Below are 19,590 nucleotides of genomic sequence, written 5' to 3' on the forward strand. Positions count from 1 at the left end.
TTGATCAATCTCATTCTTTGATCAATCTTTGTCTCCTGATAGTCATTTGGCTTTTGAGGTTATCGGGGAAGTTACAACATGTGGTTCATCATCAGCCTGCAGGTCAAAGGTGAACTGAGCAGGCAGGAGGATGTTAAAGCACCTGGACAAAGAAAAACATGTGTCACCATTATATTATCATTTAATCATGTACTGTATCACACGCCATTTATTATTCAAATAATTGAAACAGTAAAACATTTAATGAGTTAATACGTCACTACCCTATAGTGCAATCACAGTTTCTAAAACCCCACCTGTGGAGTAGTTATTAAAGATGGAAGGGATCGCATTAGTGGAGTACTTAAAGAGTTAATTGAGGATGAACCCGGCCCAGCTAAACAGACTGTATTGCAACACTGACACTTCGGACCCTCAGCTCTTCCCTCTTTTTTCACACTGATTGGGACACTCCTCCAAAATGACCTAAGATATGATGTAAATTCAATGAAAGTTGGGAGTAGCTGACTGATTTCCCAGCACACTGGATTAGATGGAACTAATGAACATGTAGTATGTGATCTTGCATGCAGTTCTGTCAAAAACACCACCAAAAGACCCTAGACACAAAAACTAGAATCTATTTAGGAAGTGTCAGCAGTAACATTTTCGTACTCAGTTTAAGCAACCCGTGGACTTATTTTTTTCTATCTCCAACAAAGTTTATGTAACATGTCGCTTTAGAAAAAGGTGGAACTTGAAATGTGGAAATACAAAAAGAAAACTCCCATACAAGTGCAATGAAAGTGTCATGCTGACTGTGTGATGACAAATACATGAGCTTATAGGGCTGGTTTTATTTGTGTATGGCATTAACACTGAGATGAGCCTGAGGCTTAATAGTTCAAGGCAAGGCAACAAGCCTTGTTGGTTATGATAAATATGCTGTTCTTAACATATTCTGGGGAATTTATAGCTTTGATTTCAGAATTGGTACTTTATACCTCACTGATATAGAGCAAAACATGTTAGGTTACATAAGTTCGGATTGAACCTAACCTACAACCTTCCATTTCCAGGATGATCTGTCTATATCCTTTGTGTTTCACTTTTGACGATCTTTTTTACAGCAAATATTTTGACTTGTCATAGTAGGTTTTTAATCTCCATGCATAATAAGAAAACATTTTACAAGTTATGCACCACACAGACATCACTGCTGTAGCTATTGAAGACACTGAGTCATGTGTATTTATTCTGGGAATTATAACAACCTGGGCAGGGTTGATAGGCTGATTACAATATTTTTAGACTCATATAAAATTACTTAATCAACAAAGAAAGAAATATTTCCCAACCAGAATTGTATTCCTGGCAGTAAGCTGAATGCTTTGAAACATCATTTAAACATTGAAATTAGGAAATAAAAGAAAATGTAAGTGAGCAGTTAACAGAATAACTAAAACATTAACAATTTTAGATCATGTATTGTGGGTGGTATTGTAGGACTCATTGCCTCAGTATAAAATCATGGCTACAGCCCTGACCAAGCACAAAACACTCCTAAATGAAAGTTGATTGAATTTTCTTCACAAACATCCCCATCAGTGGCTGCACACTCTGACATAGTACGAGTCTACTTGCCAAATAATCTTATGTTGTGCGAGATTCTGAAATCAGCACAATTACGCATTCGTTTAATAATATCACTGTTTTTGACCAGAACTGTAGCTCCACCCACTGAGTCTAACCCAACCAATGAGCTCAATCCTACTTCAGAGGAGTGATCTGTATATCTAAAACTCCAGCCTGCTTGATCATTGTACTGAGTCAGCGGCCATGCGCAAATGGACCCAGAGGAGGGCTGTGCTGTGTAGGTTGTAGTCTACATATCTGTGCCTGCCGGACTTCATACACACACACACGCACACATTGCCGACTGGAAATCACATGCAACAGCTTGAGCCTTGCCTTGCATTCATCATCCGGGCTCCTTGATTTAACGAGGAAAAAACATAAATCCAGGATAGTCTGTTACCTTGGGATCTCTCCAGCAACCCCTCCTCCTCTCATTACTGACCATCTCGGGCTACGGATGCAGAGAGCAGCAGCGATGCGGCGGCTCTGCTGTTAACTCGTTGGATCCCCCCGTCTCTCTCTGTTTTCTCCGGTCCTATCTAAAGGAGACACAATAAATCCATAATGAAGCTCAAACCGAACCAGACCAGGACGTACGATGGCGAGGGCTTCAAGAAGCGAGCAGCATGTCTGTGCTTCAAGAATGAGCGTGAAGAAGAGGTGAGATCCCGCAGTGTAACGTTATATGTCTATGTAACTGGACCATATGAACAATGTACAGGGGGTATGCATGACTTTGGCCTACTCATCCCCTATCTGCACCCTGTCATTCAAACAACACAGTGGTGTTAACGGATAAAATTGACATTAGTCTTTAATGAAAACATGGGTTGTGATTTATGTCGTCTCCTTCTATGTGTAGCTGCAATTACACTGTTTTTGTGTTTTTCTCAATGCCGCTGTTTTGGTTGGTGTTTCCGTGATGTTGCTGCTGTTGCTCGTGCGCCTTGAGCCATCCAGTTTAGGCTAGTTTGAGGAGCGCGTAGAGAAAGAACGAAAAAAAGGCTCATTGTCAAGGTAGGTTCAATTAACAAAGAACGACTGACTTTCACGACTTTCAAAATAAAACACCGGACCAAGAACCCCACTTGAGCTTTAAGAAAAGCTCTTATTTTGAAGACACATTCTCTCTACATCCTGCTGGCTTCTCGCTCGCTTGAGGGTAGCTAACACAGAGGGGGCGAGGCACTCTGTAGCACGTTTCCTTTAATATTTGGCTTTTACCTCGGCCTGTGTTGAGTGAAGAGTTAAGAATATAGGTCGTAAGTCTATTATTAAATATATCAAATGTCGCGTGACTTGACCACATTTAATGCCACGTCAGGGTGAGCATCCATGACCAGGCAGTGGCCATTCATGATTGTGCTGCATCCCGCCGGCCTTGAGCGGCAGCTGCGTAGCAATTATGTGGATGAGGATTTAAAGGGGCCTTTGCCATGTAAATAATAAATGTGTCTAAAAGAGTTTTCTCGGTAGAGTAGATCCAGCTTTCAGACGTGTTTTCCACTCCTAACCTAATTTAAAAACACATTGTCTGTCATATTCCCAAGATATTAGGACTATTTCAAGAGCTAATAACATATTGTTGGATTTCTGGGTTTTTACAATATTTTACATGCTACATATATAAGAAGCCAACAATGAACACAGTGACCCATATCAAATACAGATGACAAACGGTACAAAAACTACAGAAAAATTAATAAAATAATTTTTTTAAGGGGTTAGTCTAAGTGAGTCTGACAACTTTAACAAGTGGATACACAAAACATCAATTTACTTGGATATTTTATAGACTTTTTTGTTTTCCCTTTTTCCCTTGTTTTTAGGACATGGATGCTAAGAAGAGTAACAATATAGATATATACTTACCCAGAGAGCCTAAATTAATGTAATTTTCTCTTTCAAGTTATCAGGCCAGTTATGGATGGAGCGACACAATGGCTATATTTACAAAAAATCTACTTTTTGGGTCCATATTTTAGTATGTTGTTGATTAGGCAGTCTAAGTAGAACCCTGTTATATTAAGTAATTTATGTTTTGTTTTGGGTTACTCACAAGTTATTCCTACATATATTTTTGTCTGCTAAGTTACTGGTTCCTTTGTAGACTAATAATAGCTGTATAGCCATATTACTAGAAAGTCATATTTATGTCCAAACATCAGGACCATTATCTCTGTTATTGTGGCATATTCTTGCAGGTCCAAATTTATCCCCCTTTTGAGCTGGGCATAAACAAACTGTTACACAATATACTGTAAAAGCAGCCCAGTTTGGTGTCTCTAGACTGGCTCAGAGAGCTCCAGTGTTTGGCTGTACAACATACAGATCTGAAGATTTACACACCATACCTGCTCGCTTACACATATGTTATCTCATTATTATATCTAAGTTTTACATTTAGGACCATAAAAGAGGTTTAGAGATTTTCTAAAATTGGTTGTATATAATATGAGGTATGGATTTGTATTTCTTACAAAACTTTGTGAACTGAGCTCTTGCGCAATTTTTCTCAGAACTTGTTTGTACTCCGTGATTCTTTTCTTCTAACTTGAAATCACAGGAAAGGACATTTCGGAGAATATTGTGACAACAGAAGGGTGTAGGTGTGACCATCACCCTCAGGATTTTCAAGCTTTGACAGGCATGTCTGCTCACGCAATCACATACGTAAGAGAATCTGGTGTTCTTGATTGTGATTTTGGGTGCTAACAATGGCAGTTTCTGTCTAAAGAAGCTTGAGATATGGGCTGTTGTGCTATCAATACTTTCCTTAAACACACACAATCATTTCCTAGACACAGGAGACCCAACTGTGGTGACATAAGAGACATACATGCTGCTGAGCTGTTTCGTTTTGCAGAGGAAAAGTAGAAAGCTGAGCTCAGGGTGGGGTAGTCTAGTATTCTATGGTAGCAATTAAACTCCGAACAGGAGGAAAGGGGAACCTGACAGTGCAGTGATAGCTGAGTAGGGCACCAGAGTTTAACAGCATGTGAGCTGCTTGGGGGCTGGCGTGGTGCAAGAGCTTCTTTAATTATTTTACATCGTAACAGGGCAGTGATAGGTTGTAGAATCTTTTCCAAAAGATTAGATGAAGTCTACTCATTCATACACTTAATTCAAATTGAACAAGTAACTTTTTGATTCTATATGTGGTAACAATTTCCCCCAGCAGGTTATGAACATTTTAACTTATTCTAATTAGATACTGTGACGCGCTTAGTGAAAGCCACAAATTTGGGGCTGCGTAGCTGATGAACAGTTACTGTGAAGGTATATCATCACAACTTTCTCACCTGGGGGCTGAACAGAAATAATGAAAATGCAGTCAAAAGTAGGGCTTTAGGGCCTTAAAGCTGCTATAATCAACAATAGATGAAATGCCTATGCGGAATATTAAATTAGTTGCCAACTTACAGCGATGTATCACCTGACTCTGCTGAGCTTTAAAACACCCCTCATCTTATTGTTTTGGTTCAGTCTCACCGCTCTCATCAGGAGGCCTGGGTATCGTTAAATAATTTACGATACCAGTACCAATTCTAGTACACTTAAAGTGATACCGATACCAATAGAGAGGTTCATTCGATATCGATGTTTGTTTGTTTTCTCCTTCATTCGTCACCCATCAGTTGCATAAAGTGCCACCACTCCTCCCCTTCCAAATTGTTGTTACACAAATAATACATTTTGAAAGTGTTCAAAATATTAAAATGTTTATTAAATAACAATGAAGTATTATTTGGGCAGTGTAATTTTAAACATCCCAACCAACATATTGTGTGTTTCATCATTTAGAAGCAACCCAATGCGTTACATACTGTATCTGTCAGTATTTGGCAGTGTTGAGGCTTTATTAAAATAAACTTTATATAATGCCATGGGTTCATACATTATACAGAGTGAGAGGAACTCTCTGGTCAGGAAAACAGTTCTAGCAGTAACTTTCATGTTTACCAGATTGTAACCCAGAGGCTATTATCTATTAAAGGTAGAACAGCAGATTGCAGATAATGAAATGGAAGTCTGAAATGTAGGCATCAAGTCTCTCTGTCTTTGCCCACTCCTGCTGTTTGTCTCTGGCAGTCCCTGGTTACGACTCCTCTTATTTGTTGATACCTGTATAATGCAGCGACTATATTACTGTCTTGCCACTATTGATTCCACCCCTGCACTTGTGTACTTGAGTGACTTAGACTTTCCATCAGTCTCTCCTCCCGGCACCCGGCCCAGCCTGGCATTTAGAGCCTTCTTTATTTGACAGCTAGGGGCGTTCCTCCTGGGGAGGAGGAGTAGGTGTTTATGTATTCCAGATTAACCCTGCGGCTGTCCCTTTTTGAGCCGATGCCAGAGGATTCACTGCCATAGCCTGTGTTTTACTATGGTGGTTCTGACATCTTAAATTGAGTTGAGGCGGACTTATCATCTTTTTTAAATCAATTACAAGACAAACTTTTGCACATTAATACATATGGCATGCCACGTCGGTTATCCAGGAGGTGAAGCTTGTGTAACTTTGCATTGTTAAGTAAAAGCTGAAATAATGCCACATGAGTCTGACATGCGTTTCTCTACCCAGACAAGATTTACTGTATGCCTCAGAATTTGCCCACCTCCTTTTTCACACTGGGGGCAGGGCCCTGGGAAGTGGTGTGAGTTGCAAAACAGTAAAATGTCATTGGGAAACACTCAGTGTTCCTCTGGGGTTTCTCCTTCACCATGCCCCTGTTTTCAAATATAAGTGGGTTTTCTGTTCTCCCAGTTCAGCTGTCAGCTGACCGTTGTGGCCTGTCATGAGGGTGTGAGTTATTTTGTTTGGTTTTTCCTCACGCTTTTAGCTGTAGCCTCTGGAGTTTAAGCCAATGCTGTTTTTTTCAGTTTGTCAGAGGTTTTAAGACCGTTCAGAAAGAGTAAAGTTCTGAGTGGATATAGATTATGTGTCTGTCTTCTACATTTCCCAAGGGGTACTTGGAAAGATTTGTACAGTAGCACAACTAATTTGATAAAATGGGAACTACACTTTCATTGAAAATGCTAGTCAGCTGTAACACTGGAAGTAGTTGGTGTAAATGTTTGAAATGGATAGCTCAAAGGAATTAATAAACTGTTAAATAGCTAAAAGTAATGGATAAACTGTTGAAATAGTTATTTAAGGTTCAGTGTGTAGTTTTTAGTGGCATCTAGTGGTGAGGGTTGCGAATTGCAACCAACTGCTCCATCACTGATAGATCCTCCTAAATGTTACACACTGAACCTTTAAAAGTAATAGATTAATGGTTGCAATAGTTCTCTAAATAATGGGTAAATAGTAAAAAAACAAAAGATAGATAAAAGTAGTGGATTAATGGTTAAAATAGCTAAAGGTAGATAGATGGTTTTCAAGAAATGGTTCACTGGTTGAAATAGCAGCTAAAATGCTTCATTGTATTAAAAAATGTTATAGAACCAATGTCCACTTTTATATAATTTTTTTTTTTTAATAATTGGGGTATGTCAGTCAAAATGCGTGGGGACCACCGTCCACATTACTGACCACTTAATTAACGTCATATACTTACATTTCAGGGAATCGACCGGTCTTGCAGGCTTGATTTTTGCTGTGGTGACAAATGTCTCTTCTAGATAAAAGTTTCCTTTTGCAGAGCTTAAAGGCAGCACCAAAGCCTTGCTGCTCCCTCTTATGAACATGAAGCTTTATTCACCTCAGAAGCACATGCGAAGAAACACATTCTTAATTACATACAGTTTGTAATATGTCGATTCGGTGCTCTACATTCCTAAATTCATTAAAACAAAACTGAGTGTAGCCTGTGTGGTATTCTGAGGATGGACAGATAAGAGTCGGGGCAACAAGCAAAAGATAAAAATGGAACAACCGGAGCAGAGATATGCCATGTCCTCGCTGCCCCGGAAGCTCTGTGGCTTTTGTTTTGTATACATCTCATACTGTCGGCTTTGGACACATTGACACCAGTGATCTCCCTTTAAGCCTCGCTGGCTGCAGCTCAGCGCACAGTCAGACAGTGAGGGCAGTGGGTTGGAGTGCCATGAAATCTCATCCAAAAAATATAGAATTAATTAATTAATTTTATGAAATAACCCACCCCACATGGAGGTACATGGCACAATATTATCCTGTATGAAATAACAGACTTCTGGTAGGTGCTATTCATGTTTAAAAGCAGGACAAATTAACCCTGACACATATGACACACATGTTGCTTCACAAAGAAAACCAAAGGTCCTCCAACAAATAGCAATTACTATCTAGTTTAATTAAACGCCCCACAGATCGTGAGTTAAAGTACAAAAAGTGGACATCCAGTTTGTTTTTGCTCAACTCACTGCCAAAAGCCAGCCTGTTCATCAAAGAGCTCACTCAAGCTGGTTACAAAATTCTTACTTTGCACATTTTGTACATTTGCACTCTACTGAGAAGATGTCATGTTGTGCACTCTTTGTGCTGTAAGCGTAAATGCACCGTCCTTCAACAGGCGTCACTTACTGCACACTATAAAAGACATGCACCTGTTGGATTATAGGATAAACATAAGTTGCGTTTTTTTCATCTCCAGAAAATATTCAGAGCGTGCACTCACTTAATGCACACCGTCACGTCTGACATTTGTAGGGGCAGCTGAGTAAGTACTCCTTCTTCCCTACCGCCCCTTCATCCTAACCTATATCGTCTGGGAATAAGCAGTTGGCCGAGCTGGGTGAACGCGGCACGTGAGGCAGATAGGAGCCAACAGCGCTCACTTGTCAAGGCCCTAAGCATGTGCCGTCCAAGTGTAGAAGATCCTCGGAAAAACCTGTGGTAGTTGCAGCCACAATCCCATTAGAGAACATAAGGGAAGCTATGTGAAAGATGAGTTAGGATTAAGTGACAGACTGACTCCTTTGGCAGATTACTGGATATGGTAATCAGATGGGTGGCAGACGTGGACGTCAGCATATCCTGCATAAGCTGCTTTATACACGTTTCTCTCTTTAATGCGTATATTTACAGTCACTGATTCATCTGTATTGTAGAATAATTTCTATACTGACAAATAAGTGGCATAGGATTCCTAAAATGCAGTTGAATCACAAATAAACAAACCACCGACAAGACTTTCATTGGCTTTTCATGTATTGGCTGCTTATATAAACAAGACCTGCATCCTGTCACCAGCTGTTTTACTAATGACTGAATTGCTCCATGCAAATGCGATAATGTTCACAGCAGGTGTGCTTGTGTCTGTTGTGATTGCTGTACCACAAGAAACTGCAGACACAGGCACATCCGATCTGCGCAGATCAGTGTACACTGCAACTGTAGTGTAATTCAAGCCCCGCAGGCCCATCGGTGGAGCGCTGACAGCTTTTGAGTGGCTCATGTTTGGTTTACATGCATTGTTTGCTGGGGTCATGTTGTGTTGTAACCGCTTCATCACTGTGTGCTGGAAAATGGTATTTGCAAGGCAGAAGGATCCAGATATAGCATCTGGGAAATGGGAAACCAAAATAGTTAGTAACCAAAAACAGGAGAATGTTATCACCAAAAGATATAATGGATACACGCTAAGGTCCCCAAAAACGTAAGGATAAATCAGTTTGGTCTAGTTAAGAGTCTAATAACGTTAATGTGTGATATTTTAAAACAATTGGAATTATCAATTGACATTTAAATGGAGTAAAGTACTATTTGTGAGTGTGGATCATTCTCATATTTTTACGCATATTACATTAATTCCATGCATTTCTGTCACTCAAAAGACCATTTATATGAAATATAATGTCAGGATTAAATATTTAAAGCTATAAGTGCTGTGGTTCATTTAGGATCCCATAAGCAACAATGGAATAATAAAGAGCAGAGAAGGCACCAATCATCACTCATCTGACCCTGAGATCTGAGTCAAATGGGTAAAGGGTCAGGTCTCCTGTTAAAGGTTATGAGAGTCTAATCCAATACACGTCTTTTGGTTCAGCGAATAACTCGTTACGGTTAAGCTGTCTGTTCTATGTGTGTGCTGAAAATAATCTGGTGTTTGTGCACACCCCTGGCTCTGTAAATGGGGAAACAACCAAAGTGGGCCCTACCCCGCCACACACACACGCATGCTGTTGTTGAAATGTTAGCTATAGTTAGGGCTGGGTGATATGGCCCAAAAATGTTATCGCGATAAAAGATTTCATATCGTATCGATGTCAAATCAATATTTCTTTCAAGTTTAAAGGCTGATTTTTTTTCTCCTGAGTGAAAGTTGAACAAACAAAACGGTTAAGTTCTGATTTGTTCGTGATTCAAATGAATTAAACATTTATTGAACATTTGTTACATTTACATAGAGGAAGATTAGATCGTATTAATTTTTGTTATTGATTTATTGCCCAGCCCTAACTGTAGTAGCAGGAGAGTTGTGAGCATCGCTGTCTGGAGCTGGTGTGCTGGCTCTGCGACCGTCTCGTCCTCTCTGCATGTTTGCTTTGCAGCAGTGACTGTAATGACAGTTTGCTAACCCACAACTTAAGTAATGTTCGTTACATGCTGTGTCGTTGTTGGCTCGATATCATGGTATTTGTCCCGGTACTGGGTTTCTCCAGAATCTTATGTCCTCAGTATCAATGTGACGTACTAAGTCAAGGCTAGTGAATAGAGGTAAATATGAATGTACTGTTATGTGCTGAAAACCATGTCCCATTAAATGTACCTCTGTAACAACAGAACCTTTTTGGTGAGACATCCTGCTTCCTCTTGGGGCACATGAAGACACACATTCCTTATTTCACTCTAAAACAAATTAAGTCAGATGTGATCCAATTCTTAAATGTGTGCTTTTTATTATAGGTTCTGCTGGTCAGCAGCAGTCGGCATCCGGACCAGTGGATCGTTCCCGGAGGTGGGATGGAGCCGGAAGAGGAGCCATGTGGTGCCGCCGTGCGAGAAGTGTTTGAGGAGGTGAATAAACCGAAGAATTTGTTTTGTTTTAATATCACATGAACCGAACCGACTCCAAAAGTGAGGTCATTTTTGTGCGACCATAAAATGAGCTCATGATGAGAAAGCAAAGGTGTGTATATATAGGTTGTTGAACAGAACAGTTTACAGCCAAAAAATAGCCTCACATTTTATTTTGATAGTTAAACCAGCAAAAAAAACCTGTTCATTCACCGGGTCATTATGTATTTATGGTATGGTATTTATAGCAGCATGTAAACATTTGCTCTCTGGAAATGTCTTGGTGTTATTGCTGCTGCTATAAAAGTCCAACATACCTGCAACTGTCTATGTTCCACATAATCATCACTTTTGTAATTTTAATGCACTGAATGCTTCAACAGCTATGGTAGTTTCAACCAAGAAATGATTATGAATAGAATGATTATGTTAATGGATTAGTCCCATATAAGGACAAGATGGGTCAATTTCATAGTTGAAGAAAGTAAAATAGGAGTATAAAACTGCTGTAATGTAAAATATATATATTTTATATGTAGCATGACTTCTGGGTCAGTGTTGCCATTTGGTTGCTGAGGACATTACACCTGTGATGCTTTAGATGCAAAATGTCCTCAATACACGTCTGTGCATCCCTGGGGTCACATGACGGGGTCTCTCACACATCATTTTCAGTAAGAAACATGCCGAAGTGACCGGAGCTGGAGTTGCGGGGTTCGAATAGTTGGCTGCATTGTGCATGCTAAGGGATTTTTGAAGGGCAACGGTGTCAGTGGCTGGGTGACCGAAGGGTCCGCTGGTATTCCAGAGGTCCCTCTGGTTGAGAACCTTGTGTTCTCAGCCACGTCAGCGGTCTAAACTTGGCTCCTCGCTGGATTCCTGTGCATTCACAGACACCGGACACATCAGTGAGACAGAGTGACACTTGTGAAGTATGCGGAGCAGGGGACTGGAGAAGGTGAAAGGACAGATGTCATGTGTCTTGACAGTAATTTGATTCCTGTGAAGTACATCTGAATCAATAAAGCAACCGTTAAGTGTTATGAAAGGGACATAATTGCATTTCGGGAACACTTTTTCTGTATCCGTGCCAGGTTTTTTATTTCTATGCAACGGGAAATTACAAATGATCAATATTTCACTCAACCAGTCTTAAACAGTACAGTTTCAAATAGAAGTCATTACACCTTTTTAAGAGAAACAACTATTGTAGTTTGGCTGACTGTTTTTACAAAAAAAACTAAGAAGCTGTGAGGCCACAGAGGACAAAAATGAACTCCAAAAATATGTCATTCTGGGTAACAGGATTTGTTCTGTAGTTCAGATCTGAACGTTTTAGTATTTGGGTAATTGTTCATCAAGCATTTCCATATTGAAACAAAGTCTGGGAGGTCACAGTCGAGTTCAGTACATAGAGGCGGACCTGAGGTTCTTTAAAACATTGAAATGAAATACACAATGCCCATTGTTTTTGACACAGAATATAGTCTGTGGTTTGCAAACTGCTTTTCAAATGTTTTCACCCTCTATTCAAAGGCCACAGCTACTCAAAACTTTTAAACAATCTCACAAAAGCGTTTTAGTGTCCCCTGTTGTCGGTTTTGTTCTGCATGCTGCGGCCAGTGGGGGACTAAAACACTTTTTCTAACATTTTTTTTCTCCTTCATTTGATTCCAAAAGGCTGGCGTGAAGGGCAAGCTAGGACGTCTGCTCGGTGTATTTGAGGTAAGCTTTTACGACTTCATCGTCCTCAGACACTTTATCGTACATATGCATAACAAAGTGCACTGACACGTGTATAAAATGCACAAATAACCATGTACTTTTTTACAAAAACATTTTTGTGCAACAAGTATTTTGGTTTAGATTAGTGTTGACAAGAAAAAGAATTGGACAGATAAACAGAAAATGGCTAAGATGCTACTTTTAGTGCTTGAATTTTTGCAGGTGTGAATACTATCCTGTCACACTTCTTTTTGCATTTGTGTGTAGTTATGGTTTTGTATCACTGATTATTCAGTTTTCTTTCCTTCTGATCCCTAAAGCAAAACCAGGATCGAAAGCACCGGACGTACGTGTACGTGTTGACGGTCACAGAAACACTGGAGGCCTGGGAAGACTCCGTCAACATAGGTACAGTTTCCCTTTACCTTCGTGTGTGTGTTCAACTTTATTGCCATTATGCAGAGTACAGACCTGATGAAATGCAAGGATCTAACCAGAAGTGCAGAAATAAGTGCAGTTATGCTTTATCTTTAATATATGTACATTTGAGTTATAATATACAAATGTTATACTGTATATGTGAATATATTAAAAACCTGTAGAAGAGAAGTGGACAGAGTTGGAGAATGGACAGTGCAAATTGTAAAGTTGTATGTACAGTATGAACAGCATCTAAGCATTTGGTAAGTAATGTATTAAAATATATACACAATTGATCATGAGGATAACATTTAAATACACGCTACCTGTTGTGGTTGCTTACTCCAAAATGTTTACATTATAATTTATATACCCAATTTCCTTTATTAGGGTGAAACATCTCCTCCTACTATAGTTAAGAGAGAGTAACATGCTGCAGATGTTAAAGCTTATGACTTCCTTTATTGCATTTATATTACAAGAAATAGCTTTGATACAATGTAATGTCCCACCTGTGGAAAAGGCAGCGTTAAATAAGTGTCTTCTTCATAAAAACACATAAGTGATGTGAAGAGTAGAATATGTATGTTACCTCTCTTTAGTTGCACTATATTTGGGGACACAAGGAAGACACAACATGAAAGCTTGTTTTGAACTACATTGTGCTCTGCCTCCCTCTGCAGGCCGGAAGCGGGAGTGGTTCACCGTGGACGAGGCCATCAAAGTGCTGCAGAGCCACAAACCCGTCCACGCCGAGTACCTGCGGAGGCTCCAGCTCAGCTGCTCCCCAACCAACGGAAATTCCATCCTCCCAGGCCCACCAACAAACGACAACTACCCTCATTACAGCGCTACCGCCACCACCCCCTCAACGGGCAGCGTGTTGGGCACCTCCTGCAGATAGGACTGCACCTAAACCTTGTGTCCTGTCCTGCGTTGACCGGTCACCGAAAGTCTGTACAGTCTTGCATGTATCTAAGGGTTTTTCAGAGTTACGGCTCTCCTGTATGTATAATTTCTAGTCTTATCTGCTGGACACACCAAAGCCATGGCCAGAACTGTGTTAAAGACTTGTGTGACAGAGCAGGAGAAGTCTCTGACAGAAAAACTGTGGGTGTAGCTATTTCGAGAACACTTTTTTTCTTTTGCTGGGAAACAACAGACTGATGAGCTGGAGCTTGGGAAGAGGAAGCTGCAGCAGAGTCTGCTGGTGTGAATGACCTGGTGAAGGAATGCCTTACAGAAACTTTGTATGAATGTTGTATTTGGGTTGTTTGTCGGTTATTTTTATTTTCTAAGCAAAAATGGATATGCTTTCTAGTCAATAAAAGATTAATTAACCCCAAAGGACGTTCATGTGGGGAATGTTGCTAGACTTAATAATGTCTTGGTCATCAACCCATGATAATAACCGTATATATCACATTCTACTTCATGGGATCGCATTTTTAAAAAGTCACTCAAGCAGTGATGTGTTTTAGAGATCTCCTCCCTATTTAATGTAAAGTGGGGTTTTCTTTAAACTGTCTAATCAGTAATTATCATTTTAGTTAGGTTAATTGACATAAAATCACATATTTTTCAAAAACAAATGAATGGAAATAAGTGCAAATATTTGTAACAATTACTATAAACAGCAAAAGCAAATGGAAAGGGCCAGACAGGAATGGCTTTTGGCCCTGAACGGTGAAAGATGCACTTTCTCACAGGACTGTACCAGGTGATACCTCAGTAAATTGGATCTGAGTCATGAGGCTGTGCTCGATATCCCCTGACATGGTACTTCCGTGTTCATAGTTAAACTTCAGCCAATGCCTCCGGATTTACGATCCCGCTAACCTTGACTGATCCAACAAACTGGTGTTGTTGTCCATTTAAAGCCACATAACTTTAATGAGCGCTTACTGTTTCCCATGTTGTCCAAGTGAAAGCATTTCATGGTGTCAAGTGCATCTTTGCCATGCTGCTAGGGTCCATTGAGTTGATTTAAAATCTAGTAATTAAAAAAAAAAAAAAGTGGATTCTGTTCAAATCAGTTGTATATTTCACCATAAATCAAAATGTCTAAGGTTGACTACTCTACAATATGGTAAAATCGACCACCAAATGACATTTCCATGTACAATATGATTGTTTTGTTCAATGTCTGCAAGTAACTAAGATTACTTGCACCTAGGGCTGCAACTAATAATTATTTTCATTATGGATCTGCTGATGATTTTGGCCTATCAATGGGTTGGTCTGTAAAACTTGTGAAAAATGCCTGTAACAGTGTCTGTCGATCAAGAGTTGTTGCACTCTATCAGGAAAAGCGCTTTTACTGGTTAAAAAATATATAAGTATAATAAAAATATTTCTTCCTGGTTTGGGGGTTAATGCCTAAACAAGCTAAATTTTTCTGCAATATCTCTGATTCAAATCCGGCCGATTGGTGCATGTCTCTCAACTATATATTGTCAACTACCAACATCTACATTTTGGATCTGTAGATAGAAAAATGGTTGAAATTAGCAGTTTAAAATGTCACATTTCAGATAATTATTTTTTGCCCATAAGCAGTAACTGTTCTTATTGAAAAGAGACACCCACATACTCCTGTGCTGACAGCTGAATGACGACTGGTAACTATACAGAGAATTGTAAATAGCGCTGAAGAGAAACATTGAACATGTGTTTTTAACCTGAGCGAACCTTTAAAATGTCTCTTTATATTTTATATTTTTTAACAGTGTATAAAGGGCAGGGGGAAAAACATGTAGAAACCCCAATGAGAAATGTATGTACAGTATATTTGTATCAATGACAATGTGCCACGTGTTTAAGGATGTGAAGGTTGGTTGGTTTGTGTCCTAGTATGAAATAATGAAATACAGATGGTGGAGGTAATGCATTTTAAATCATGATGTGGTAAAACCAGTGTGTTTGTCAATTATGGATGAAGAGTTGGATTTTGGAATGAGGTTTTCAGTGAGACAGCACAAAATGAGGACAGGATAGAAGTTAACTTTTAACGTTAGATTGGCAAAAACAGATCTTCAAAAATATTTCTAGACACGATGGTTAAATACTCTTTTATGCTATATATATATATATATATATATATATATAGCATCTTGCTAATCAACTTGTGTGTGTCAGATACACATGACTGAGTATTAATAAATATTGACATAAATTGTGAATTCGGGTTTTTATAACATTTTGGGAGGGTGCCGTTTTAGAAAACAAAGGCGGAACAGTAATGAGCAGAAGAATGTTTTGCAGGCTTTGGTAAGACAATGAAAATGTGTTATTCCAACTATAGGAGTAAAAACATATGTCCACTTCAGTTTTTCCATGTGACTCAGACATCACAACATTAGTGTCCTTTCACCTGCTCCATTACAAGGTCTTATCTGCAATATCATAAACTCTGATGCACCAATTCAACCATTATAAACGTTCAGCCTTGTTTGTAGAATAAGGACTCCATCCACCTCAAACCTCTGTGTGTGTGTGCGTGTGTGTGTGTGTGTGTGTGTGTGTGTATTGGTGGTTGATGAACATGAAATATGATGTGCCAAAAAAAAAAAAAAATGTGTTGGTATTCAGGTGGGAACCTTTTTTGATGTCACATTATACTATACAGATTTTTAGGCCAATCACTTTGTGAAAAAAAATATCTTCAACCTTGTTTTATGAATTTAATCAATGCAATTTCAGAATATGATCATTTATAATGTGAAAAGTGTGTTTTTAGTGCTCTGCTTTCTTCATTGTTAAATTTATAACTAGTGAACCCCAGGAACTTGTACTTTTTACTCCATGCTGTTTTATAAAGCCAAGTCTCATGTACCAGAGCATATGAAATTACAATCCATATGACATCAATTTAACTTAAACTCATTAATATAATATTTTGAGCTCAGTTTCCCCCTGAAACACCTTCTTCCTTCACTTGTTGAAACCTTTTGCTTGATGCTTGGGTCTGTGCTGAGCTATGAACACTCCTTTTAGGGGTAAAGCACGACAGCACATATGAAATGTATGTGCCCAAGCACAACAATGCAAGACAACCTGGACACAAGCGTCCACTAAATGATTTGCAGATTTAGACAGCGTGATTGTTTGCTGAACACATTGTAATGTCACATGGATGTATCCAGAGAATTTTTTTTATCAAAGCAAACGAAAGATTTGTCACAAATATTATGCACAGAAAAGTTTAATGTGAATGTGATTTGAAGACCTGGACTGGAAACAGTGATTTTGAGAAAATACTGCATTAAAGGGGAAACATCTTATTGTAACTGTTGTTGAATTTTCATTTATTTGAAGGCAAGATCTACTGTATACATTGCCGATGAGGCAAAATGTCATAATTATGCCTGTTTGGCATAATAATAATAATTGGCAAATGATTCTGTGGCTTTGTATCTACCAGCAGCAGAAGAAAAAGAAGCCCTGTCAATGAGAGGCCCAACACCTAATGAGCCATGATGTCAAAACATTTAAAGGTTTTATGTTTTAATACTTTGCTTAGATTAATCTACTGTAGCACCCGGGAGTAAAAAATTTGGGCAGCTTCACACCTCCACCCCCCATTCTCAGCAGGGATTAGCATCTGTGATGTTATACGTTTATTGGCATTGACAATTTTGGGTTAAACAGTTCGCACAGGATGAAATGGCAGGAGATTTTTATCAAAGAACCACAATCACACTGACCTTAAACCTTCAGTAATCCAGCTTTGTTTGGCAGTAACATAATTTAACCTATTAAAAAATTTACAATAGAACAGAATAGAAGCCGGTCTTTGTTCTCATCTGCAGGAGGGGGAGAAACCAGGTCAAGCAGGCGCCTGCAGCATAGTGTAAACATTCATGGCTATATATGGTCTAACTGTACTTAACAACCTGTGTAAAGACTGGCAGCGGCTCCTTTCTCTGCAAAGACAAACGTGGTGGTACCTGCCTCTTCTGTCTGGCTATCCCCTTACAACTCGAGGCAAAGGGGGCGATGTTCTGGTCTAGTGTGGAAAACTTAATCGTGACTCCTAAAGGTGTCTATTACTTATTCATCCCAAGGTGAGCAGAAGCCTGCACCTGCTAGTTGAAAGTTGACTTTGTGTGCCCTCAGAAAAAATTGGGTGTGTTTATGATCATCAGTGGTGGAAAAAATATTCAGATGTTGTACAAGTAAATGAAAGTAGCAATGCCACATTATTATAATACTTCATTACAAGTAAAAGTCTACTTAAAAATAACTACTTTGTGGGTACGTTATTGTGCATTTATAACCATAATTTAAATTGTCTTGTAACCATGTGATATAATATTTAAAGTTAAGTTACACTACAGCTGTTACATTACATATGAGATTAAAGAAAAATCTGTTAAAACAGTTACACATAGGGAAATTTGGTATAGGTTGTAGAGTATTGATTTTCAGTGTGTGTTAAAGATCATTCCAAGCATTTGGGACACCTTCGGGGGACCTTACGCGTATAAACAGTCTATGGTATAAATCAGATATATAATTTTTAGTGAGTTAGGTTGGCTCCAAAGTTCCAGTCCAGCATCATAAGGTGGCAGCTTTCCAACAAGGACTTTAATGAATAACAATGTCTATTGTCCATCTCTTCCAGAGAAGACCACACTTTATCAAACAGGATACAATAGTGAGTGCCGTAGCTATCACCAGTAATAAATCTGAGGGCAGAATGATAGACCGTTCAGTTTTCTTCTGTGATTTTGATTAATATATGATGAATCGCATAATACCACACAATAGACTCTCAGATACTATTACACAGGTGACTGCAACAAGATGCACGGGCATCGGGCCACCCCTATATGACAGACTTGTTTCTATTTTCTGATGGCAGTCCCAAACATTCACACGCCTCTCTCACATTATTCATAGTTATAATAAAGATAAATTATCCATCTTAAATTGCAGTGTGTGCTAATGACCCATTGTCACTGGTTAACAATGTGTGATTTCTCCTGTAAACTGCTCCGTCACTTTTTTGACATAGTTTGCAGAAGATTGTCTTTATGGTTTTTTACTGTAAATTTTTTCATCACGCCAGATGCCAAGATATTTATATTCAGTAACTATTTCAATGTTAGATTCATTTGCCATGGATATACGCATACTATTATGATCAATATCGGTGTCTCTGGTAAACAGTATGAATTTTGTCTTATTTGTATTAAGTACCAGTTTAAGCATTAAAGGAAAGTTGCAGGTTCTCATTGGCTCATTGTACAGAATCAGCAATACAGTACACACTAGTGTCATCAGCATAAAGACGGACTTGCCAACCACTTAATGATGTGACAATATTATTAATATAAATGGTGAAGAGGACAGACCCGAAATTGAGCCTTGCAGAACACCTTTTGTGTTCTCACCCTGGACACTACCTACTATAGTTCTGTAATTATCTAGATCAGACGTGTTCCAAGTTGGGGGGTTTCTAAACTGTTCCAGGGGAGGCTCAGTGAAAAAATATTACATTAGTTATAAAAAGGAGATAGAATATCCTAAATGTGTGTGATTTGGTTGAAGAGATATTTTAGAGATACAGTAGCTTAGGGGAATTTTAATGTATTTCCCACTTTCCCAGAGTCAGAAACAATAAATGCCTCAGGACAGACCACTTTTTGTATTTGGTGTAGTCTGAAATTATGTTAAACAGCAATATTAGGTTGTTTTCGTTCAATTGTTGAGTCTATGGCATCAAATAACATAATCATGATCCCTTAGGCATCTTGGACTTGAGTGAAACTAACCTCTAAGGAAACTAAGGAAGGTCAAGGAGGTGCCTTTTGCCAAGCCTGAGGGGAGGCCCACAGTCTCAGACTTGAGACTCCCAGACCCCTGATCTAGAT

At 39.0% G+C, this 19,590-nt stretch overlaps 1 protein-coding gene across 1 annotated transcript; it reads left to right on the forward strand.

Annotated features, from left to right (window-relative positions):
* The first annotated feature begins 1,804 nt into the window (after window positions 1-1,804).
* On the forward strand, window positions 1,805-17,001 carry nudt4b (nudix (nucleoside diphosphate linked moiety X)-type motif 4b). The gene is made up of 5 exons (XM_046072514.1): window positions 1,805-2,277; window positions 10,457-10,567; window positions 12,248-12,292; window positions 12,613-12,700; window positions 13,396-17,001. Exons 1-5 carry the CDS (start codon window positions 2,182-2,184, stop codon window positions 13,614-13,616), a joined length of 561 nt encoding a protein of 186 aa, XP_045928470.1. The 5' UTR covers window positions 1,805-2,181; the 3' UTR covers window positions 13,617-17,001.
* The last annotated feature ends 2,589 nt before the right edge of the window (window positions 17,002-19,590 follow it).

This window comes from Micropterus dolomieu, linkage group LG16 (genome assembly GCF_021292245.1).
Source record: "Micropterus dolomieu isolate WLL.071019.BEF.003 ecotype Adirondacks linkage group LG16, ASM2129224v1, whole genome shotgun sequence".
In the NCBI taxonomy this organism is placed as follows: domain Eukaryota; kingdom Metazoa; phylum Chordata; class Actinopteri; order Centrarchiformes; family Centrarchidae; genus Micropterus; species Micropterus dolomieu.

What these genes read in the sequence shown, in the direction of transcription:
- nudt4b (XM_046072514.1), top strand. Translation starts at nt 2,182, where the DNA reads ATGAAGCTCAAACCGAACCAGACCAGGACGTACGATGGCGAGGGCTTC. An exon ending in AGAATGAGCGTGAAGAAGAG is followed by an intron (nt 2,278 to 10,456) that starts GTGAGATCCCGC and finishes TTTTTATTATAG; the next exon opens with GTTCTGCTGGTCAGCAGCAG. An exon ending in GGAAGACTCCGTCAACATAG is followed by an intron (nt 12,701 to 13,395) that starts GTACAGTTTCCC and finishes CTCCCTCTGCAG; the next exon opens with GCCGGAAGCGGGAGTGGTTC.